Here is a 24865-nt window from a genome sequence, read left to right as displayed (position 1 = left end):
TGGCTAACACGGTACAACACCCTGCTATTATTTGCATGCGTGAATTGTCACGTAATTACAGAAGTAAAGCAAACTAAAAATCAAGCAGATGGCACAAAGAGTTGATTTTCTTGTTGGAGATGAAACCAAACGGTGGGCGGCGTTGAAAGGTTAATGAGGAGGACAACAAGTGCTGAGGTATCCCGGTGAGCCCAGCAGAGAGATTGCAGCATTTACTAAACCAAAGGTCTATTATACTGGGGGGTTTCTAATGGGCAGAGCCCCGACTTATGATGCATTACTGGCTTAATAATGAAGAAATCCAAACGAAATAAAGATCACAGTATTCCTTAATAAATGTACGCACGAGTGAAGTGTGCCACTCTATTTGACTGGATGAACGTGCGATCAGTGAAGGTTATTTCCAGCAAGAAGGGGCAACCTGTCACACGTCAGCTCGCAGCATGGCATAAATTAAATCTTTTTTGGCAATTGGGTCATTTCAAAGGGACTATTGTCACCTCTAGATTTGTTCCTTTGGGGAGCACTGAAAGGAAACGTGTACAAGAACAGGCCTCATACACGTGAACAATTACAGTGAAACGCTGAACAGGAAATTACTGCCGTCACCCCCTACAATGCTCGCAGATACCTTTGCCAATATGGAGCGCCGTGTTGATGCGTGTTTGCAAGAAGGAGGTGACCATTTCCAACACCAAATGTGATTGGATCGTTTACACATCTATCAAGGTAGGCAGGGTGTTTATTTCGTTTCTATCGTTTCATTATTACGTGTGCCACACATCATAACCCATTAGAATCTCCATGTATTAATAAATAGAATTATTACACTACCGGTCAAAAGTTTTAGAACACCTCAGTTTTTCTTCAGATGTAATCAGCTGAAATGTAATGAATGACCTAAAATGGTGAAAGGGTAAGAGGTTTAAAAATCAAGTTCAGGTTTGCAAAGACCCAGCAAAAAGCCTTCATCAGGGGACAACTAATGGGTTACAAGCTACAGATGTTCTGCAGCAATTCAAGTAAATGGACCCTCGCACATTGAAACAAACAATTTGCACAGGTGTCCTCAACTGGTGTGGATTACTTAAAAGCCCCCTGTGCGTCTTAAAGTGGAGGCGGAGCAGACAGTGTTAAGAGGGCGAGGGAGACACGGTTCTTAGGTACAGGCAGGCGCGAGGTCTTCCATCTGTCTGTAGATGGGCTTTTATACTTTTCTCTCAGTCTTTGGTTCCAAGATAAGAACATGCAGTTTCCTAACATGGGATACAATCTTTGGCTGGCATTGTTCAGATTTACTTCGCACACAGTGACTGTTGACCTTAAACTGACCGTCAGACCACGAGGTACGCCTCCTCTCTTTTAATAGCCCGCCTGAGTCGCCTCCACTTGTCTCTTCCCATCTCAGTTCTCCCTGTCAATCTGCTCACATGGCAGTAAAGCTTTCTCTCTGTCAGCTGGTCTGCATGGCCTCAGCTACCTGTTTTAAGGAAAATAATGTGAGGTGAAATAAAACTCACTTTAAACCTCTGGCTATAAGCGTACAGCTGGTTTTCTTTAAAAATGGCTGAATTTTCATAATACTTTATAAACTGCTCAAAAAATGAAAGGAACCCTTTTGAATGAGTACAGCATCAGGTCAATGACACTTGTGGGCTGTTGATCTGCTCAGTGAAGTAGCAGAGGGGCTTGTGCATCAGTTTCAGCTGCTTTGGTGCACTAGAGGGGGGGCAACAATGAGACGACCCCCAAAACAGGTGGAGGGAGCCCATTGACATTTGTCCCTCCTCATCTGTTTTGTCACTCGTTTTGCATTTGGCTATGGTCAGTGACACTACTGGTAGCATGAGGCCATACCTGGACCCTACAGAGCTGGCATAGGTAGTCCAATTTCTCCAGGATGGCACATCAATATGTGTCATTGCCAGAAGGTTTGCTAGGTAGGTAGGTAGGGTAGAGTAGGGTAGGGTAGGTAGGTAGGTAGGCAGGCAGGCAGGCAGGCAGACACTTTATTAATTCCAAGTGGAAATTCACAAGTAGTAAAAGTAGTAGAAAATGTCCAGGGAACGAGTCCACATAAAAGAAAGTGGTAGGAGTGATCAGTAAAATAAAGAAAAAAGGTAGAAAAATAAAGTTGTACACGAAGCTGCTGGAAAGGCTGCCACTCGCAGCAGCGCCCTAGTCATATGTGCTGTGTCTCCCAGTACAGTCTCATGGGCATGGAGGAGATTCCAGAAGATAGGCAGGCAGTTCCTCTAGGATAGCTGGACAGGGCCATAGAAGGTCCTTAACCCATCAGCAGGACCAGAATCTGCTCCTTTGGGCAAGGAGGAACAGGATGAGCACTGGCAGAGCCTACAAAATTACCTCCAGCAGGCAGGTGTGAATGTCTCTGACCAAACAATCAGAAACAGACTTCATGCAGGTGGCCTGAGGTCCCGACGTCCACTAGTGGGCACCGTGGAGCTCAATTGGCATTTGCCATAGAATACCAGAATTGGCAGGTCCACCACTGGTACCCTGTGCTTTTCACAGATGAGAGCAGGTTCACCCTGAGCACATGTGACAGACGTCTGGAGAAGCCGTGGAGAACATTAATGCTGCCTGTAATATCGTTCAGCATGACCGCTTTGGTGGGTGGTCAGTGATGGTATATCTGGGGAGGCATATCCATGGAGGGACACACAGACATCTACAGGCTAGACAACGGCACCTTGACTGCCATTAGGTATCGGGATGAAATCCTTGGCTCCATTGTCAGAGCCTATGCTGGTTCCTCCTGGTGTATGACAATGCCCGGCCTCATGTGGCGAGAGGATGATCCCATTTACTGCACCCCCCGCCCCCAAGCTCACTCGCCTAACACCTCTGGGTGGGACATTATGTTTGGGTCCATCTGACGCCTCAGCCTGACCAGGAGCTCAGTGATGCCCTGGTCCAGATCTGGCAGGAGATCCCCCAGGACACCATCCGTTGTCTCATTAGAACATTGGGGTTGTCATACAAACTACTGAGTATGATTTGGAGTTGCTGCAATAAAATTTTGGCCCAATTGACTTGCCTGCCTGCCGCTGTATCATTTTGTTCCCTTTGATTTTCGGGGTGTCTCTCTGTTGGTTGATCCTTTTCATTTCCATCCTGTCGTTCCTCACACATCACCATATCAGTCCATAGCAGTAGAGAGAGCCAGCAGGAGTTGTTTCCCCATTGAGATCTGATGTGTTCCTTTCATTTTTATGAGCAGTTTATATATTTGGTTTTGTTTGATTGTTCTATTTTACAATGTGTGTTTGATCACATGACGGGGGTCAATACTCGACAACTGTTTTAGCATTAAAAATGGACGTATTCGGTTAAGAGTTAAGGCGTTTGTTTTGTGCCCCCTTAATTCCAATGTAAAATGCCAGTGCAGGCAAGAAATTGTTTTAAATTTACAGAAAATGCTGGCGTTTGGAACACAGTTTTGTGTGGCTAATGCTCATACACCATGTTTGTGAAGAAATAACTTGGACTTGAAAAATACCAAACTTATCCTTTAAGCAAACGGAGACAGAGAGGTGACATGAGTGAAGTGAATAAAATTATGAAAGGATTTAGTCCAGTGGATCCCAGCTGTTACTTCAAATCAACAAGAATATCACGATACAAGTGGAAAGTCGTTACGGGAACATTTCACACAAACGTTAGAAAGTTTGTCTTCACGAAAAGAATCACAGACACGTGGAATAAATGACCAAGTAGTGTAGTGGACAGCAGGACTTTATGGACCTGCAGCTCTCAAGTTGACGTTACTTTGGAGAAATTAGGTGGACAGGATTGGTGAGCTTTGTTGGGCTGAAAGGCCTGCTCCCGTTCAAATGTTTGTAATGTTCCCGACCCCTTTCCACTGTTATTTAGAGATCGGTTATGGCTGTACAGGTTAAATTGCCCTGAAAACATCAGGCCGAGGCCGAGAGGAGAGAACAGACAATGGAGAGCATGGAGCTGAGCTTACCGTCCTGTCTTTTCAATTACCTTGACAACTTGGCTGTCAGATCTGTCAGGATCCGCTGCGGCCTGAATGATCAGCTGTCCCACATCCTTATGTAATTTGCCCATTGCCATCGCATCTGAGGAGAAAGAGGACACACAATGTGAAAGGTGCCCAAGAGGCTGAGGCTGGCAAATCAAAGCCAAGGCGTCACCATCAGCATACCTTTTGCAAACTGGGAGACGACGATTTCACTTTCCGGCAGATTCACATACACATCGTACAGCTCTGACCTGTTCCCGATCTCAGGGTCTGTGAATCCTGCAATATATCCTGGGTAAAAACAAACTTCTATCATATGAAGAAAATGAAGTAAACATCCAAAGACCCGCATAATAAAGGATAAGCGCAAGGAACAAAGGAAAATGGCAGCAGCTTTAAAAGTCAGCAGTCCACAAAATGTTTGTCCCAACGGAGTGCCACATGAGCAACTGCTCAAGTTCATGAATTCTCGGGTCAGCCACAATCTTTTAAATCATTTACAAGTGAAACCCCTAATATTTTAGGTTACGGTGGCCATGTATATCACATGTTCAACAGCCACTCAACACTTCAGGACAGCTAGAGCAGCTACAGGCCTGTCTGGACACCAAGGTTAACAGGCATGGGGGTGAAAGATATGGTGACCTTAAGGCCCTTAAAGTTCACCCTGCGGTACCCAACCTCTGGGCTCACACCTGTGGATGAGGCCTTAAAAGGAATACTCCACCTAAAAATGACCGCATTATCCCTCATTGAGTCAGTCTCATGTGTTCATGAAGAACGAAGATAAGAAAATTCCTGATATAATGGACTTTGTTAGGGACCTGGCTTACACCATAAACATCAATATGAAAACTTGGAAAAAAGTAATCCCCTAATCCAAATTTCAGGTATCCAGCTTTGTGCACAATGTCCCAAACACACGTAATATGACAAACATGTTGTTAAATAAAACACAGTAGCAGAGTGCCTTTAAATAAAATTGAGCTTTTGAACTGAAGACCCGCCTCCCCTCATTCATTGGTCAGTCTTGCCCAGTCATAGCTCGTTCATTGGCTACAGCGACTCTTCACACAATCTGAGAGCGATGCACAGGTACAAATTAAAAGTCCTGACCAATCTGGACGTAGGCCTCTTATTTGTGCATATTGGAGATGCTTAATGATAATGATGGCCATTTCAATTTGTTGCATGGATTTGATTTTTTGAACCACCCATTTAAGTGAATCAATTCGTTTGATTCATAAACAGGACTCGAGGACAGCTCATATGGCAAGTCCAATGATGGAGATGTTCCCCCTCTGATTGCATCACAAGTATATAATTTAATACTTCATACATTATTTTGTATATATACAATTCATTATATATGTAACATGATGAGAATTCATAAACCATTGCCCTGTTTCAGTATACAAAGCATGATAACGTATTTCATTTCATGTCATTTTCTAACCTACTTACTCCAGACCAGGGTCATGGGGACGGGGGGGACAAGCACACTCGTGTTGCACATGTGCTATCAGATGGTTGTGGCGAGCGCCCTCTTCTACGCGGTGGTGTGCTGGGGAGGCAGCATAAGGAAGAGAGACAGGAAGGCAGGCTCTATTGTAGGCACGGAGCTGGGCAGTTTGACATCCGTGGCAGAACGACGGGCGCTGAGCAGACTCCTGTCAATCATGGAGAATCCACTGAACAGGATCATCTCCAGACAGAGGAGCAGCTTCAGCGACAGACTGCTGTCACCGTCCTGCTCCACTGACAGACTGAGGAGACCCCACACTATGCGACTCGGGGGGTAAACGTTAACATTATACAAAGTTATTGTCTGTTATACCTTCATTGTTATCACTCTTTAATTTAATATTGTTCTTTATCAGTATGCTGCTGCTGGAGTATGGGAATTTCACCTTGGGATTAATAAAGTATCTATCTATCTATTATATAGTGCCTTTCACATCTATCTATCTATGTATCTATCTATCTATCTATCTATCTATCTATCTATTATATAGTGCCTTTCACATCTATCTATCTATGTATCTATCTATCTATCTATGTATGCAGCATGCACCAAACACACACCAGGGGCCAACTTATTATCGCCAATTCACCTAACCTGTATGTCTTTGGGCTGTGGGAGGAAACCCACTGAGACACTTGGAGGACATGCTAACACCATGCAGGGAGGACATTGGATACAAACCCTGGTGTCCTTACTGCAAGGCAACAGTGTGTGATAAATAACGTTGCAAGACAACTTTAAAGAGTTGGGGAATAGCCCCGTATATACTGCCTTGTTGCAATATCACTGGTCAAAATAAATGAAAAATATTCAAACATTCGACAGAAAATGATGGGTAATGGTGGCTTTATATATACGAGACAAAATGGCTGCAGGAAATGATTAAATGGGAAGTGACGTCCTCAAAGGAGGACCAGAAGTGACGTCATCACCAGGAGCCGGAAGTGACATCATCGCCAGCAGGCAGAAGAGTTATCACGCATGAAGAAGTGGTTGATGTCTTAGTCTCGATAGTATTGTTTATTGCAGGTATGATTCTATTATTTTTCTTTTTTTAATTCTACAAGGTCAGAGAGAGAGGCATTAGTACCCTGATACAAACCCTCACCTGTTAGTAGATCGCTCACCTTAGGGCTTGTTGACTGCCTCCGAAGCGCACATGTGTGACAAATGCTACCACTGCAACCCACGAGAACACGTTTAAGATACCCAATTATAATAAGACTAGCCGACGCCCGCCATATCATACGCGGTGTAAGAATAGGAACGGAAAATGGTGAGAAAGGAATTCAGAAATCAAGAAGAAAGTAAATACTTCTTGAAAGACGCAGTTGTGAATAGGTGTTTTGCTGGAGACGACAGATAATGAGTCGAAAGATCTAACCCTAGGAAATGCCACGTACAACAATAGTACAACAATAGTTTTGTTGCATGTATCTTGGACTTCCTGGAAGTGTGGAGGGTAATATGATCATTTTGCTTACACGTATGTTGTTATTTTCAGCGTTTGCTCGCAGTGCGTCTGATAGTCCTTTGTATTGTTCCACGCGCAGATCTTGTTGATGTAATCTGAGATAGTTGAGACGCGCGCCCTCTGTTTTAACATACGCATCTACGACGTACTGTAGGAATAGTTTGCCACTGGAGTGCAAAATACTAAATGCATTCCATATTGATAATCTGTACGCGTAAAACTGGCATTGAGTAAGCCTAACTCAGTTGGCGGTTCTTTAATCGGGAACATGTTGTAAATCTTTTGTGCCAGCCAATGTCTCCGTAAGGGAATAAAAGTGGGTAAACCATAGGATCGCAATTCATATTGAGTGTGGAAATCTGTTTACAGGAGTTGCTTCCGTGATAGATGCAAATGTCCCTTCCGGCAGGCAGTATGCCATCTTTTGCAACGAAAATCGCTGCAACATCGGTGTGACATGTCGGGGCATTGTATTGTCGTAAATCCTGCCCAGGGTTTTCCTCGAAAACCATTCGTACAGATGCTGTTGGATTGGACCGAGTGATTTCATGCATGTGTTTGTATGATTTAGCGAAGGGGTTGAAGGTTCTGAGCACGGAATCTAGCTGGAGAAGTACATTTTCGCTGCATGCAGAGTTTGCTTTATTTTGTAAGCGTACTGCAGTAGCTTGCGCTGTGTCAAAAACATACAACTGCCCATATTCTAGAGAGGTAGAAGTGTTAACATATAGTGGAGAGATTTGGTGAGACGAAACTGTAGTGGAAGAGAAGAATGACTGAGGACTGATGTGTTGGTGTTATCACTCATTATATGCTGCTGTGGAGACATGATCGGAATCGGTAGGAGGGCTTCATAGCAGCCATTGTCCAGTTGTCCTGAGTACAGAAGGTAAATGAACAGAGTATTTCCAGAATTGTAAATGCAAGGTGAGATGTTGGGTCGTGTTTTAAGTAAATGACAATGGTAGCATGGAGAATCTCTGAAAGAGCTTGAATTTCAGCTTCACCACCATAAACTCTAGATGTTGCCATGTATTGATAGTACTCCTGACTTGTTGTGATAATTTGATTTCTGTTGGAAAGAACAACAGGAAGAACGTCTCCAAATCTGTCCCAATGTGATGCAACGAAATCTACCGCCCTATGTCGTAGTGAGAGTGCATTGCCTTCTTCAACTGTTTGTGTCAAGAAATAACCCACTGATAGGAACAGACAGTTGCCGGATCGTGGAATAGAGATGACGTTGTACAAGAACCCGTCAACAGAGAAGATACTGCCGTTGATTTTATAACAAAGGCTTAGGAAACAACCGTTGCAGTATAACAGAAATAGCAAGGTGTATGGGAGGCCACAGGCAGCGTGGGGAAGGGTTTGGAAGAGGACGAATAGGAATCGAGAAATGCCGTGTCGGCTATGTGTGGGCGGGACCGGTTTTGAGGTGGAAGCAGGATGAACCAGAAGAGAAATATATATAAGAGATGATGTGTTAGAGCAGCATTTCCCAATCTGTGGGCCATGGCGTCCCCCCCACCCTCCAAACACTGATGATCGTGCTTGATTTACAGCAGCAGTATCGCAGGTGGATCGCAACCAAGCCCGAACAAAACCCCATCTACCAGTCTAGCGACTGCACTTGACTCACATTGGCAACATTACAGGTGGATTGTGGCTGAGCCAGGACCACCTGTCCCAACCTCCACTCTGACAGTCATACTTGGAAAAGCACTGAAAATCACACTTGACTTATCTAATGCTCTGCTGATAGCCCAGGGGTTGACGATTGCGCACGATTCACCAAAGGGGACCACCCCACTCCACCAGAACACACTGACACGCTACATTGACAGAAAGGGTACACGGTGGGTCGCAAACACACTGGCATGTGAAAAACTAGGTTAGAGAATCACAAGTAAAGGAGAATTATGCTTCTTGTTCACGTGTGATGATTCATTCGCGAATCAAATTATAAGAGAATCGTAAGACTCGTTCTCAGGTAATGATTCAGTTCAAGCTCAAAATAATCATTAAACGATAGATGCCCACTTCAGTCAACGAGTTGTGAAAAGGTGTGTACTAAAGTTGAAAGGAAGTCATTGTTAGAAATTACAATCAAATTTTGATAAAGTTCAGTTTTGTGGGAATAACTTGTTGAGTGTGCAAAAGAATGAAAACATATTGGTTTTAACTCTTTCAGGGCTGATTTTGACTTTTGTGAAAAGGAGGATTTGACCATGGTAATCGACTGTAAACTGTGACAAAACCAGCTGTTATGTTTTAGTTGGACTCTCGTTGCTAGAAGGAAAGTTAGCGTCATTGGTTTGACTGAGATTTCCTGCGCTCGTGTGAGTACCAAGGTGCAAACAACAGCAAACCTGACGAGAGACCAAAGTGGATGCGTAAAGCAAAATACTCAGTGGATGACGTTTTGCCTAATGTCTCTGAACTGGACTATGACTTGTCGAACTCCGATTTTGATACAAGTGATCGAAAACGAATGTGAGGTTCCAGCTTCAGCTGATTGGTCCCCGGCTAACAGTGGTACTGACAATGTTTGCTAGGGATGACTGCCACTTAACAATGATAAGGGGTACAAACCAGATTGCAATGCACTGCGACGGTGACCGCCACAGCGAAGACAACCTGGCAGCAAGCCTGCCACACATTCTTGGCAAACTGGCAGCCACAGCATACAGCAACGGGCGTTTTATGTTGATTTCTGTGTGAAACCATTGCTTTTCAGAAAACTGTTTTTTGGAAAAAAATATTCAGCCCTCAAAGCGTTAATATTGTTTAGACATTTGGTTTCAAACAATTCCAATAACAAACCATACAATACATGTGTTGTTAATCTATTGTACTTTTACGATGAATGAGAGAATCATCAGTGACAAGAGTTCTCGATCGTCGACACTGATATTCTTTGAATTCAAAAGAATCTTAAGAGAAGTAAGTCGAGACCCACGAATCAGACAAGTTCTTTCTTATCCATGTGCTGTAAACATCCACCAGCATCAGCGAAATCAAAAATGCTGATGGCATCACTAGGGCTGAGCTGGCATTGGAAAAGTACGCAAAAAACCCAAATTTGTACCAGCAATTCCTTACAACCCTCCCCTTGACTATCGCTATTGCCGCGGTGTAAAAATGGCCATTTGGTAGACTTCACTAAATGAAAGTACACTCTTTGGCACAAGGGGACATGCCAGTGTGTTGGATGATGGGACAATAGTGACTCTCTAAGCCTGTAAACCCATCTGTACCTCCTCTTTCACGTGCCGAGTGCTTTCTGCCCACAGTCAAACATCGTCAGTTTGGGTGTTTGTGTGGAGGCTGCCAATCCCAAGCTTTGTTTAAGGGTATGACGCTAGTGGTGATGGGTTGTGCGATTTCTGTTGGTACTGTAGGCGTGTTTACATGAGCTTCAATAACCTGAATCCTGGTTTCTGAAATGCCATGTAAATCCAAATGTCAATTACAGACATCGGGTTATTGGCCTTGGAGAAACCCTCACCTGACACCCGCTATTGGACTTCTGGAAAAAATGTTCATTAAGTAGACTTTATGAAGCAAAACAACACGATCTGAACTTCACCGAGACTCTCCCCCACTTAATTTTTCAAAGTGATTGAGACTTTAACAGCTACCAAGAGGGAGGTGGCGAGTGGTGTGGTGCGATAGCGCGGCGCGCCAGGGAGTTTCAGATTTATCTGTTATTTGCTTTAGAACTGTCCTGGTATTGGTACTGAGGACTGAAAGCTGGCATTGATACCAAAGTCAAACTTTTAGTATTGATGCATCACGCAGATACACATTCAGTTCAGTACTCCCATTGTGCTCCACTGAATCGATTTGTTCGGCCTTGCAAACTGATTTGTATGATTTCCTAAAAAGGGCCACTCAAAAAAGAATGAATCATTCAGAAATGAAAAAGCAGTCGACTCACCAATGAGGTTTCACAAACTCACTTTCAATAACCCCAAGTACTGCGATTATGGCGGACCAAACCTTAAGGGCTCCTTATGAGCACAGTGAACAGTTTTGAAATCAGTACAATTGAAATCTACAGCTGTATTAGTCGCCCTATGGCAAAGTGAAATCAATGCCTGTGAAATGCTAAGTGACTGACTGACTGATTTGTGGCGTATGGTTTGGCCTCATCATTTATGCCCATAACAGTTACCACAACTTCATAGTCGACCCAGTACAGCTTCAGGGTTATTTAAACAAAAGTCTGAGTAAAAGACTTTGAAGGTGAAGGCTAACCCTAAGATTTCATGATCTGAGGGGTTGCAGGCCTGTCATGGCTACACTGTGAGACAGACATGAACTGAAGCCATCAAGGGTGCCATGTAGGACCGAGTGAGCTCGTTCAGGATAGCCAGCAGCCATACCACCTGCACTTCAGATCAGGTCATCCACCTGAAGCTAAGCCGGCCAGTACTTGGATAGGAGACCATCTTGGAACAGCTTGACTTGCTGCTGGAAGAGGTGTTAGTGAGGCAAGCAGGAGGTGGCAAAGCCTGTGGTCTGAATGTGGTGCCCAATGCCCCAGTACAGTGATGGGGACACTGTGCTGTTGAAATGGTGCTGTCCTTCAGATGAGACGTAAAACCCAGGTCAAGACTGTCTGTGGTGAGAAAGATCCCTGGGCAACCTTCATAGTTACACAGTAGGGTGTATCCTGATGTCCAGGCTAAATTGCCCACCACAGCCTAGTCATTCTGGCCCACTAATCATCCCCTGTCTCTGATTGGCGCTCTCTCTCACCACCTCACCAGCTAACAGCTACTGTGTGGTAAGCGTACTGGCGCAATAATGGCTGCCGTCACATCATCCAGGTGGATGCTACACATTAGTGGTGGTTGAAGTGGCTCCCCACTCACTGAAGCACTGATGAGAAAAGTAGTATAGAAGTGTAAAGAATAATAAGAATTATTATTATAATATTACCTGTGCAAACCTTCAAGGCGTCCAGTTCACAGTCATTGAGATGTACATATGGATGAAGAATCGACCAGTCTTTCCGATGCCATACTAGAGTGGGAAGGGACCTGCAGAGCAAATCAGGGTGCAACGTAAGAGTGAGAGTAAATGAGAATGGTGAAAAGGTTACCAAAAATGATAGATAGATAGATAGATAGATAGATAGATAGATAGATAGATAGATAGTGTCAGGGATGCCAGGGGCCATGACCCAGCCGGGATGCCATGAGGGACCGGATGTGGGTCTGCGCCCACCCTGGATCACGTGGGGGTGGCCTTCCTGGTTGGTCTGGGGGCAACGGGTACAGGGCATGGAAGCTCCACCCTGTAGGGGCCCGTGGTCACCGCCAGGAGGCGCCCCAATGCCTTGGGGACCTGTTACCCCAGGAAGTGCTGGGGGGAAGACTTTGGAGGATACCCGGAGAGCTGCCGGGAGAACAGCCAACACTTCTGCCACGCTAGGGCGTGGCCAATGGGGGAGTGTTGGAAGCACCTGGAGCTCATCCGGGTCATGTATAAAAGGGGCCGTCTCCCTTCATTCGAGGCTGGAGTCAGGAGGACGAAGCTCAGGAGAGCTGTAGAGGCGACCCGAAGACAAGGCATTGTGTGGCCAGGACTAATTTGGGGTTTTGTGCACGTGACTGGGGTCTGTGTGACCCATTATACTTGTAAATATTTGTAAATAAACGTGTGGTGGTCTGAAGAACAACATGTCCGCCTGTCTGTGTCCGGACCGGGTTCACAATAGATAGATAGAACGACACTATATGATGATAGATAGATAGATAAATAGATAGATAGATAGATATGAAAGGCACTATATAATAGATAGATAGATAGATAGATAGATAGATAGATAGATAGATAGATAGATAGATAGATAGATAGATAGATAGATAGATAGATAGATAGATAGATAGATAGATAGATACTCACTCACTCACTTACTAATCAGTAAAATAGAGAAAAAGGTAGAGAAAAAAATCGTACAAGGAGCTGCTGGAAAGGCTGGCACTCGTGGTGGCGCCTGAGAATATTAGTGAAGGGACTCAGGTGTGTTCTCACTGTGCACCAGCAAAGGCAGGGAATATTCAGGAATTTTGGAAGTCATTTGTCCTAACAGTAATAAATCAGAAACTCCTGGAACCTTCTGCCCACTTCATCATTTCATGACTGCTATACCCTGGGCGGAGTGGTGGCTCTGAGGCTAGGGATCTGCGCCGGTAATCAGAAGGTTGCCGGTTCAAATCTTGTAAACAGCAGAAGTGACTCTACTCTGTTGAGCCCTTGAGCAAAGCCCTTACCCTGCAATTGTCTTGTCCTGTTTATGACGTTAATTTACATCCACAGCCCTGCAAGTAGGCCCTCCACCCTACAGGGACAACTTAGGGGTTGGTGGCAGGATTGGCACTCCAGCCACTGTCTAAAAAAAAAAATTCACCCTCTTCAGTGTGGTGTTGAGGCGTCACCCGTTGCACGACTTCACTCGGATCTCAATGCGGGTTGTTCACTGTTTGGTGGGTGCGGCAAACACTGCAGTTCTCCATTCCTGTCTACTTGACTCGAGGTTTGGACTCCGTAAACTATAAATTATCAATGAGCAATGGAAACAGCAGCACACTTTTGTCATTTCTATTCATTCAATGGAGTCCATTGTTTTGCTATTTTCATCAGACCCCGGATTCCAAGTGCAAGTCACTGCAGCCTGCAGAAGGGACCCCATCAGGAGGTTGGCGACGTGCAGACCCAGCGCCAGTCCTTCAGTCAGTCAGCAGAGATCGACCTCGTGACAGGCTGCCAATCGGTGCTCTGCTGGGCCCACAAGCGCCAGTGAGGTGCACTTGAGTGTTCAGGTGCTGTGGGTCAGTCAGATTGCTCAAATGTCTTCTTATGTTATCCTGAGCATCACAGCTCCCAAAAAGATTATGAAGGAGATGGAAAAGCCTAAGAAAGATCGAAAGTCCATCCGTTTGATTGTGCACAGGGAAACCAATTTATTAAACAACACTTAATGAAGGGTTTGTTTGGATGACTAATTCTATCACTGAACTAACTGCCACGTACCTTAGTGTCATTTGAACAAAAATGGCTGTCATTTCAGAAAGTATGTTAGACCTCTTTACTCCCTCCCCCCACATTTTGTTCCATTTTTTCTAAAATCATTTTAATTAATTTTTTCCTTTATCAAGCAACAATCAATACTCCAGAATGACAAAGCAAAAACAGGATTTTATCTATATATATATATATATATATATATATACATATATATATATATATATATACACAAAGTCAATGTATATGTGTGTGCGTGTATGTATGTATGTCTGTCTGTCCCAGCGTCACTTCCGAACGGCTGGAGCAATTTTCATGAAACTTGGTACACACGTTTCTCAATTGGTTGACTAAAAGTACGGTAGGGTGAAATCACCTCCAACCCAGCCCCTTCTGGGTAGGGTGGGGGGTGATTGTGATCTTGTGGCCTTGTATGTATTGTGGCAGGTGGCCAGGTTCTATCCCCGGCCGGGATGCCCCTGCTGCATATGTTCCAGGGGAGCAACCACCGCTTGGTGGAAGCCTCCCTGGATGCCAGTGATGCCTCAACCTCCCGCAGGGAGATGGTCCTCAACAGACCGGTTGGGGGTAGGGGTGGCCGCCAGAGGGTGCTCCATGGATTCCACAGCCCAACTGGACAACTCTACAGCCCTGCCCAGAGGTGCAATCAGATGCAGGTGATCAAGCACCTGGAGCACTTCCGGGTGGGCTATAAAAAGGGCCGGCAACCACCACTCAGGGCCAGAATCGGGAAGAAGAGGACGAGGTTGCCTGAGAGGAGTGGTGGTGCCAGAAGATGGATTGGTTGTTTGGATTAAGTGCTTAGACTGTGTTATGCCTGTGGGGTTCACGGGAAAGACGTGCCCCACAGGTGAAGAAAAATAAAAGTGTTTTGGGTTTGACACGTGCCTCAGAGTGAATCTGTGCCGGGTCAGGCACCTAATTAGCGCCTTATTTCACAGTATGTCATCATCAAGTTGACACTCGAAACCACCACCAGAGGGCGAACCTGAGGTGACTACCAGCATTCTGTATGTTTGAGCGCCACCACCACGCCCGCCTGTTGCTTTTGAAATTAAAGAGTTTGCGTCAACTGGATGATAACATACATATAAGACCGCACGACAAGCACATTTGTGAGTCTTCAGTGTTTGTTCATTTATTTATATTTTTAAAGCTGTGGTTGTTTTTATTATATTTTTCTCAAACAATAAAAAAAACACTATTTTCCTCCCAGGTAATGCTGGGAATTTCAGCTTTTTAGAAATAAAAAAGATTAAAATATGCCATTGGCACAAGTATTCAGACCCTTTGCCTTGGCTCAGGTGCATCCCATTTCATTGCTCTTTGTTGAGACGCCTTGTTTGGAGTCTGACTGTGCTCACTGGACTGATTAGGAAAGGCACACATCAGCCTACAGAAGGTCCCACAGTTGAGGAAAAACAACAGGCCACGAGGTCGAGGGAATCGCCTGAACAGCTCAGGGATAGGATTGTGTCGAGGCACAGATCTGGTGAAGGCTACAAAGAAATGTCGGCAGTGCTGCTGTGGCCTACATAATTCAATCATGGAAGAAATGTGGGATGACCACAACTCTTTCTAGGTGAAAAAGGGCCTTGGTAACAGAGGTGACTGTGGAAGAGCTCCAGAGAAGCCGTGTCAAGATGGGAGAAACTTCTGTTCAAGAACAACAAACATCAAAGTAACACTCCACCAATCTGGGCTGTACGGTAGAGTGGCCAGACAGTAGTGGTGCTACTGGCAAATGAAACTTCTAATTGGTCGTCAGCTGAGTTGTGCAGGGGCTGCTGGGCACAAGGAGGCTGATGTGACATTTAAAAGGGGGCCAGTTGTGCAGAGGTGCCTGCCTGTTTGCTACCTGTGGATTGTCTTGTCCTCAAATTGTCTCCTGATTTGGGCGTGTGGACTGTCTAGTGTCTTCCTGCTGTCTAAGGATTTGTTGTCATCCTGTGAAGAAAGGATTGCTCCTGATCCCACCACACGTCATCATCACATCAGGAAATCCCTGCTGGACTGACCGTTACATTCACATACAGCGTGCTGTTCTCTGGACTATCGACCTCCATCATTTCATTTCATCAGTTGCCGTTATTCATGGACCTCATCGTGTGAGGTTTTCGTTTGGTGGTTTGTTATTGTTGAATTTGTGTTTATTGTATTATCTCCGTAAGGGAACTGGGGTGGGATCTTTGTAGTTTGTATAGTGTGACACATGGCCGGGACGCCCTTCTGAGGAAAGGACAGTTCAACAGCAATACCTCCCCCTGGACACGAGAGGGCAGCCCCCCTGGTTTGAGCCTGGACAGCTCCGGAGCCTTGGTGTGCAGCGCTGCCAGAAGATAATCAAGGAGCACATCCGGGTGAAGTATAAAAGAGATCGCCTCACTCCATTCAGGGAGCCGGAGTTGGGAGGCAGAGGACGAAGCACGTGAGGAGAGGAGTGGAGGCGGCAGAAGAATAAACAAAGGAAAAAGAATAAAGCATTGTGGGGTTTGTGCACTGTGTGCATTGAGCTAAAGGAAGAAAAGAAACGTGTGTGTGTGTGCGTGTTTTGGACTTCTGTGTGTCCCGTGTCTATCTTTCCACAATAGTTATATTTTGTTTATCATTGTTTAATACATTCTGCCATTTCAGTTTTACTACTGTTTGCTTTTTGTCTCTGTGAGGGAGTGTGTGTGTGCGTGTGTGTGAGTCGGGCCAAGGTTGAGTGCGTTCCTAGGATTCCCCAAATAAAAAAATAAATAAAGCAGCGTCTTATCGATGGTGTGAATCTTTGCTGGGTTTTAGTCCGCTACAAGACAACAACACATGGAGTTAGCACAAAGGCACCTAAAGTACGCTTGTGAAACAACATTCTCTATTCTGATGAAATCAAGTTTGAATTTCTTTGTCCTAAATTCAAAGCGTCAAGTCTGTCTCATTCCAACGGTGAGGCATGGTGTTGGCATCATCGGGCTGGTAGACTAGTCAGGTTTGAGGGAAAGCTGAATGGATCAAAGTGCACAAGTATACTTCATAAAGACCTGTTCCAGTGCACTCTGGACCTCCGTGCGGGCCAAAGGCTCAACTTCCAACAGGACTAATCAAAGACAAAACACGAGTGGCTGATGGTCAGCCTGTCTGGGAATGTCCTTGAGTGGCTCAGCCAGAGCTCAGACTTGAACCAAACAGAACATTTCTGGAGAGACCTGACAACAGCTGCCCACCGATGGTCTCCATCTAACCTGACAGAGAATAACAGCATCTGAAGAGAAGAACGGCAGAAAGCAAAGCTTTGTCACGTCAGACCCAGCAAGACTCCAGGTCGTGATCGCTACCAAAGGGGCTTCAACAATTACTGATTCTTGTGCCAATGGGAAATTTCAGTTTTGTTATTTATAATAAATTTCCAAAAATTTCTAAAATCTTGTTTCGCTTTGTCATTCTGGGAATTAAATGTTGCTTGATAAAGGGAAAAAATGAATTAATTAAAGACTAATACATAACAAAATGTGAAAGGGGTCTGAGGACTTTCTGTAGTTATAAAACTTCACCTTATGATGGGGTTTATAGAAATTAGCTTAGTAAAGTGAGGGAAGCCTACAGCTGCTATGTTACAGCCAGGGTGGTGTCTAGACTTGGGCCTGGAGGGATACCCAGGTTATTGTAATCAGAATATTAGTTTAATATGCCATTGTGCTCTGTGCAAAAATTGTATGTAAAGCTAACACAAAGTTAGATTGAGTACAGGGGCTCATCATTTAGAACTGCTAGGCATGCTAAGACAAGACAAGTTAAGGACAACTGCAAAATGGGCATTGTACTATCTCTGCATGTCAGAGTCACAGTGACATTGGATCTTCTTTTCCTTGTTTGGAATGGCATGATTTACCTAAGTGGGGGCCTGACACATGGAGAAAGAATATAAAGCCTTGGCACATTGCCCGGCACACCTTCGAAGCTGACAGACAGAAGGGAGATACCGTTATCCAATCCAGAAACTTCTTCCAACGCAACAACGAAAATTGCAGACTGCATACATCGGGCACCTACTTCGGTGATAGTCTTTTCATGGCTTCCTCATCTGTTATGCCGCATAAACTGTCATTAAAGAAAGCGGAGTTATTTCTCCTATGTGATTTCTTACCGCCGTATCACTAAGGGAGGGATATCAGCTTTTTATATTATAGCCGACACCCGTCATAGCATACGTGGTGTAAGAATGGGAATGGAAAACGGTAAGAAAGGAATTCAGAAATCAAGAAGAAAGAAATACTTCTTGAAAGACGCAGTTGTGAATAGGTGTTTTGCTGGAGACGATTTGTGTCAAGAAATAACACACTGATAGGAACAGGCAGTTTGCCGGATCCCGTAATAGAGATGACGTTGTACAAAAACCCGTCGACATAGAAGATACTGTTGTTCATTTTATAACAGGCTTAGGAAACAACCGTCGCAGTATAACGAAAATCGCAAGGAGCGAAACCAATGCCAAGGGTACCAAGTACCTTTGTGTAGCAGGCTACAGAAAAGACTCCCAGGTGCACACATGGCCGAGGTGAAAGGTCAATGGGGTCATGAGAGAGGAGTGGGGAATGCGGTAGTCTGAAGGAGGAATGGGAATTGAGAAAAGCAGCGTGTGGGTGTATGGGAGACCGCACGCAGCGTGGGGAAGGGTTTGGAAGAAGAGGAATAGGAATCGAGAAATGCCGTGTGGGCTGCATGTGAAGGGGACCGGTTTTGAAGAGGAAGCAGGACGAACCAGAAGAGAAATAAACTGCTCAAAAAAATTAAAGGAACACTTTGAAAACACATCAGATCTCAATGGGAAAAAGAAATCCTCCTGGATATCTATACTGATATAGACTGGGTAATGTGTTAGGAACGAAAGGATGCCACATCGTTTGATGGAAATGAAACTGATCAACCTACAGAGCCCTGAATTCAAAGACGCCCCAAAAATCAGAGTGAAAAAAGGATGTGGCAGGCTAGTCCATTTTGCCAAAATTTAATTGCAGCAACTCCAAATTGTACGCAGCACTTTGCATGGCCCCTGTGTTCTTGTATACATGCCTGACAACATCGGTGCATGCTTCTAATGAGATGACAGATGGTGTTGTGGGGGATCTCCTCCCAGATCTGGACCAGGGCATCACTGAGCTCCTGGACAGTCTGAGGTGCAACCTGGTGGCATTGGATGGACCAAAACATAATGTCCCAGAGGTGTTCTATTGGATTTAGGTCAGGAAAGTGTGGTGGCCAGTCAATGGTATCAATTCCTTCATCCTCCAGGAACTGCCTGCATACTCTCACCACATGAGGCCAGGAATTGTCGTGCACCAGGAGCCACTGTACCAGCATAGGGTCTGACAATGGGTCCAAGGATTTCATCCTGATACCTAATGGCAGCCAAGGTGCCTTTGTCAAGCCTGTAGTGGTCTGTGTGACCCTCCATGGATATGCCTCCCCAGACAATCATTAACCCACCACCAAACTGCTCATGCTGAATGATGTTACAGGCAGCATAATGTTCTCCATGGCTTCTCCAGACCCTTTCACTTCTGTCACGTGCTCAGGGTGAACCTGCTCTCATCTGTAAAAGCACAGGGCACCAGTGGTGCATCTGCCAATTCTGGTATTCTATGGCGAATGCCAATCGAGCTGCATGCTGCTGGGCAGTGAGCTCAGGGCCCATTAGAGGACATGGGGCCCTTGGGTCACCCTCATGAAGTCTTTCTGGTTGTTTGGTCAGAGACATTCACACCAGTGGCCTGCTGGAGGTCATTTTGTAGGGCTCTGGCAGTGCTCATCCTGTTCCTCCTTGCCCAAAGGAGCAGATACTGGTCCTGCTGATGGGTTATGGACCTTCTATGGCCCTCTCCAGCTCTCCTAGAGTAACTGCTTGTCTCCTAGAATCTCCTCCATGCCCTTGAGACTGTGCAGGGAGACACAGCAAACCTTCTGGCAATGACACGTATTGATGTGCCATCCTGGAAAAGTTGGACTACCTGTGCAACCTCTGTAGGGTCCAGGTATCGCCTCATGCTACCAGTAGTGACACTGACTGTAGCCAAATGCAAAACTAGTGAAGAAACAGTCAGAAAAGATGAGGAGGGAAAAATGTCAGTGGCCTCCACCTGTTAAACCATTCCTGTTTTGGGGTCATCTCATTGTTGCCCCTCTAGTGCATCTGTTGTTAATTTCATTAACACCACAGCAGCTGAAACTGATTAACAACCCCTCTGCTACTTAACTGACCAGATTAATATCCCATAAGTTTCATTGACTTTATGCTATACTCTGATTAAAAGTGTTCCTTTAATTCTTTTGAGCAGTATATATATATATATATATATATATATATATATATATATATATATATATATATATATATATATATATATATAAGAGATAGGATTTGTAATAAAGCCAGGAGAAACTGGTTAATAGTTCTACCAATGCAGTAACCGTAAAAGGCCATTAGAGAGCACTGCTGCGTAACGTGTATGGGTGCTGACTTGAAAATGAACTCAATCTGTGAAACTGCAGGGACTCTCCAATAGAGGGCGATGTTACTTCATGTAGGAGGAAGCAGGACGAACCAGAAGAGAAATATATACAAGAGATAGTTTCAGGTTATAATTACAAAAGAACTCATTTCAACCAGGGAGCGGCTGGATAGAGTTATCTGGCACTCTTTCTCAGGTGAAGGGGTGAGAGATATGGAGGAGGCAATGGTCCCCTCAGGGCCCTTTAAGGTTCACCCCGCAGTTCCATCTCTCTGGTGCCAGCACCTGTTGGATTTTGAGACTTTAACAAGTTTGGTTGGTTACCTTTAGTAGGCCGTTGTCTCAAAGCCATGTACTTAACATCCCTAACTTAACCCTTCAATGAAACCCCTAGGGTGGCATCTGCACACACACCAGAACCTATGAGTCCAGAAAGATATAAGAATCTAGACTAGATGTATTTATTAAATGCAGCAAAATAAAATGCAAAATTAAAAAGATGAAATGCAGAAGGTTACGCGATAGAAAAATAATATTCTGACAGCTGTCAAGCAGTGATGACACAGATTCAGAGCTTCCTCTCTGTCCTCAAGATCCAACTGCCATATTACAAATCCCTCTGTGTTAATAGAAGAATTATTTGGTGCCCCAGTGCCCACGCTGGACTTCCCCTTCTGCGATGGTGTACCACTTCCTTTAGGTTAGTTACTCCGGAATGCTCAAAAGATCAGCTTCCTGTTCTACATTTGTCAGAGGCCTAAAGATAAAAATGACAGTTCAGAAGTTCCGCTCCCTCTGCCGTGGTCTGACATGGAAATGCTCACAGAACAACTCTTTAAATCTTTAAATTTCCCGAATTGGCAGTTATACCATCACAAGTTCATTTTAGGATTTTGTCATACAAGTCTGTCTCTGACCCGATCTGTTTATTTAGGCCAAGCTTTCACTAGTGGGTCAGGGTGGTCAGGATTCACATCAGTGGCTTATGTTTAGTTTCCTTTTCAGTTCCTTCTTTGCTTATTTGTAATTATTTTTCAGAACTTTATTGTAATTATGGATTTTTTGTAAACATTGCTCTGTTTAGTTATTACTTACAATCTACGTGTTGTGGTTCCATGTTCTTTTGTGCCTGTAACCCCTAACAAGCAGGACCACCCCTGACGTCACTGCTAAAGTCTGGAGTCGAGAGTGGAGCCATTGACATCTGCAGTGTCTGCTTTTCCTTGTGACTTTTGATTTGTCTGTGTTCTCGGATTTTGACTTGTTTGCCATAGACAGCCTTCTTGGGCAAATCCTTTTCCCTTTCGCCTTTTAGCCATTTTTTTGTTGTTCTTTTGTTTATATAAATAAACTCATTTACAAAGATTCTTAGTATGCCTGTGCATATCAAGTCGGAGGTTTACGACCATCTTCTCCCTTTATATGTGCTTTATATAATTTGGGAATCAAAGTATATTTTGAACTTTTGAAGACAAACCCCTTTTTAGGCCAGAAGAGGCTAAAATTGGCCAGTTTGACCCCAGTTTGGGGTCAGGCTGCCTTGGGAAGGTCCTGGTCCGTTTTAGAAGTCTGAGAGAGGCCTCAATACCTTTTCGCAATTTGCCGTCCACTCAGATTACAACAAACCAAGTTTCACCATTAATTATCAAACCAGCTGCTGTTGTGTCAACTTATTTTTGCCTTAAGCTCTCGCCAGAGGAGGTTACAGTAGGTCTCTGACTGGAGCTCCATCACTTTGAGGAGTTGCTTCCATTCTTGTTTTCACAAGGGTTACATAGAGAATTACTGCTGGGGATAAAACCAAAAGCACAGTGGTTTACAGTCGCACACCCAATCCACTAGACCACACTGCCTAAATCTGATGAGCAAATCAAAACACCCTTACGCTACTGTGTGGCGAAACCTCCTCACCGTGTGAACTCCAGTAGGGCTTCAAGCCTGGGATGGTGGACGACGATCCTCCTCTTCAGCATCAGAGCAGTGTACAGGATGACAGTTTCCATTCCAAACTGATTGACGACATCTGGAACAAGAGACGTAGGTGAGTAATGCCCGCTGGCACCAGTCACTATAGCACTTACTGCTTGGTTTACCTGCTAGGGGCAGGAGTCAAGACATGAAAGAAACATCGGGCAGTGAAGAAATGATAAATGGAGGACAGAAAGTGCCAACAGTAGTGGGGTCCAAAAAACGGGTGGCGTTACGAAGCTCCAGTGAGCCAAAGTCTAAAACTCTCACAAAAGGAATAAGAGCTAAACTCTCAAAAAGCCAGAGGCCTAAAAACAACAAAGCCCAAAAAGAGGCAGGTGAACCGCCAAAACTCAAAGAGCAAAGCAATTAAGTGTTTAATCATCACATTAATTAAAGAGAAGAAATAATCTGAAATCTTAACATTTCAGTTTAATAAAACTAAACACCAACTACTAAAATAACAAATTAAAAGGTAAGCCTAACTCACTAGAGGAGCCCACAAGAGCAATTTAAAAAAAATCTGAGTGACAATCGAAACAAAAATCATAAGGCAAAAAGGAGGAACCACGAAAAAGGGAACCAAAGAGCAAAAGTCGTGTGGGCAGCTGATGGCTCAGCAAAGGGAGAGGCTGAAGGAGCTGAACTTTCAAATAGAGGGAGATTTAGAAGAGGAGACCTGACTGAAGTGTTTAAAATAATGAAGGGAATCGGAATCAGTCCAGTGGATAAAGACGGTGACTTTAAAATGAGTTCATCGAGAACACCGTTGGAAAATTTCACAAAAACATGAGGAAGTTTCTCTTCACACAGAGAACCACAGACACCAAGTGGACTAATGGCGCTTTTCCACTGCATAGTACGGCACGACACGGTTCAGTTCAGCTCACTTTTGGGGGGTTTTCCACTGGGAACAGTACCTGGTACCTGGTCCTTTTTTTAGTACCACCTCAGCCGAGGTTCCAAGCGCGCCGATTCGTTACCAAAACGTGACGTGTAAACTCTGCTGGTCACTGATTCGCCGGAGAAAATCGTCATTACTGCGTCACTGGCTATTCTTTTCTTTAAAGGTACACACACGCGGAAGTTTGTGTCCCGTCTCTCCATCGCTGGAGCCACTGAGTGTTTGTAAAACCGGGAACAATCACATCCCACCACTCTGAAGCACGGTTAAATGTCCAAACAGATGGTCTGTTGCGGCGACTTTTTTGCAAAATGTGGAAGATCTGTAATCTACAGAATCAGCATTTTAATGTTACACTGGCAGTTAAGTTCATTTTATGCTTTGCAACAGTGATAAAAGTTAGCTAGCGATGTGCTTTTTTTAGATGCTTACCCTTGCGCGTCGTCGAGCTAAAGTGTTGTCGTTGTCTGCGTGTTGTTGTAAAAGTTCCACGGTGTCACGGCAGTAGAGGCGGCGCAACTCTAACGACACGTGAATAATCCCGCCCACTCTAAAGCGGTACTAAACTGCAGTCGAAACGCAAACCGAGCCGAACTGAGCCGAACCAAGGTGAGCTGTACTGAACCGTGCTGTGCCGTACTATGCAGTGGAAAAGCGCCTCAAGTGGCCAAGTAGTGTGGTAGACAGTAAGGACATTAGGGACTTATCAAACTCGACTTGATGTTATTTTGGAAGAATTAAGGGGACAGGACTGGCGAGCTTTGTTGGGCTGAATGGCCTGTTCCTGTCCAAATTTTCTAATATTCGAATCTCAAATCAAATATTAATAAAAAAGTATATTGAAAAAAAAAATGTCAAGTAGCCAAAGGGCTAATGGGAAATGGAGTTTTCCATTTCTCTGTGTGTTTGAAGTACACTTCTGGCTGCTGACATCATTGAGACCATCTGGTCAGTCCAGCCGTCAAACTTTCTGCACCCCCAAAGATTTTCTCTTTTGAGTGATGTGGACGAAAACTCAAACCCGACAGCAGGTGCGGATACAAAGCAGCTTTATTTTCAGGGTCACGGTGAGAAGAGTTTCAGAAAAACAGACAATCAAATGTACATGACAGCGTCAGGGCTCTTCTGAACCCTGTCTGTTGGGTGGGGTCCAGTTTGGCTTTAGATATGCTCTTGGCTGAGAAAGGAGGCGTTTGTGCTATGTTTGGTGATAATAATACAGCTCCTGATGGATCAATCACCCGTGCTTTAGCTGATTTGACATGAACTAGCTACTAATTCTGGCATTTCTAATCCTTGGGACAAATGGTTTATGTCCATTTTTGGGTCCTGGGGCCAATGGCTTAAATCAGTTTTCATCTCTCTTACGGTTGCTTTAATCGTTCTCCTGCTTGTAGCTTGCTGTATTGTTCCCTTGATAAGATACATTGTATCC

General features: G+C 44.5%; 1 protein-coding gene across 1 annotated transcript in view; it reads right to left on the bottom strand.

The window, feature by feature from the left end:
• Window positions 1-24865, bottom strand: part of dennd10 (DENN domain containing 10) — a 46048-nt gene that overhangs the window by 4761 nt on the left and 16422 nt on the right. Inside the window, exons 5-8 of the mRNA XM_039743733.1 lie at window positions 22470-22581; window positions 11962-12062; window positions 4196-4303; window positions 4015-4109 (exon numbers count right to left, since the gene is read on the bottom strand). Coding sequence (XP_039599667.1) covers window positions 4015-4109; window positions 4196-4303; window positions 11962-12062; window positions 22470-22581 — 416 coding nt within the window. The remainder of the gene's footprint in view (window positions 1-4014; window positions 4110-4195; window positions 4304-11961; window positions 12063-22469; window positions 22582-24865) is intronic.

Source organism: Polypterus senegalus, chromosome 1 (assembly GCF_016835505.1).
Source record: "Polypterus senegalus isolate Bchr_013 chromosome 1, ASM1683550v1, whole genome shotgun sequence".
Classification (NCBI taxonomy): Eukaryota; Metazoa; Chordata; class Cladistia; order Polypteriformes; family Polypteridae; genus Polypterus; species Polypterus senegalus.
Note: the sequence above shows the minus strand (reverse complement) of the source record. Positions and strands in the feature narration are given on the sequence as shown.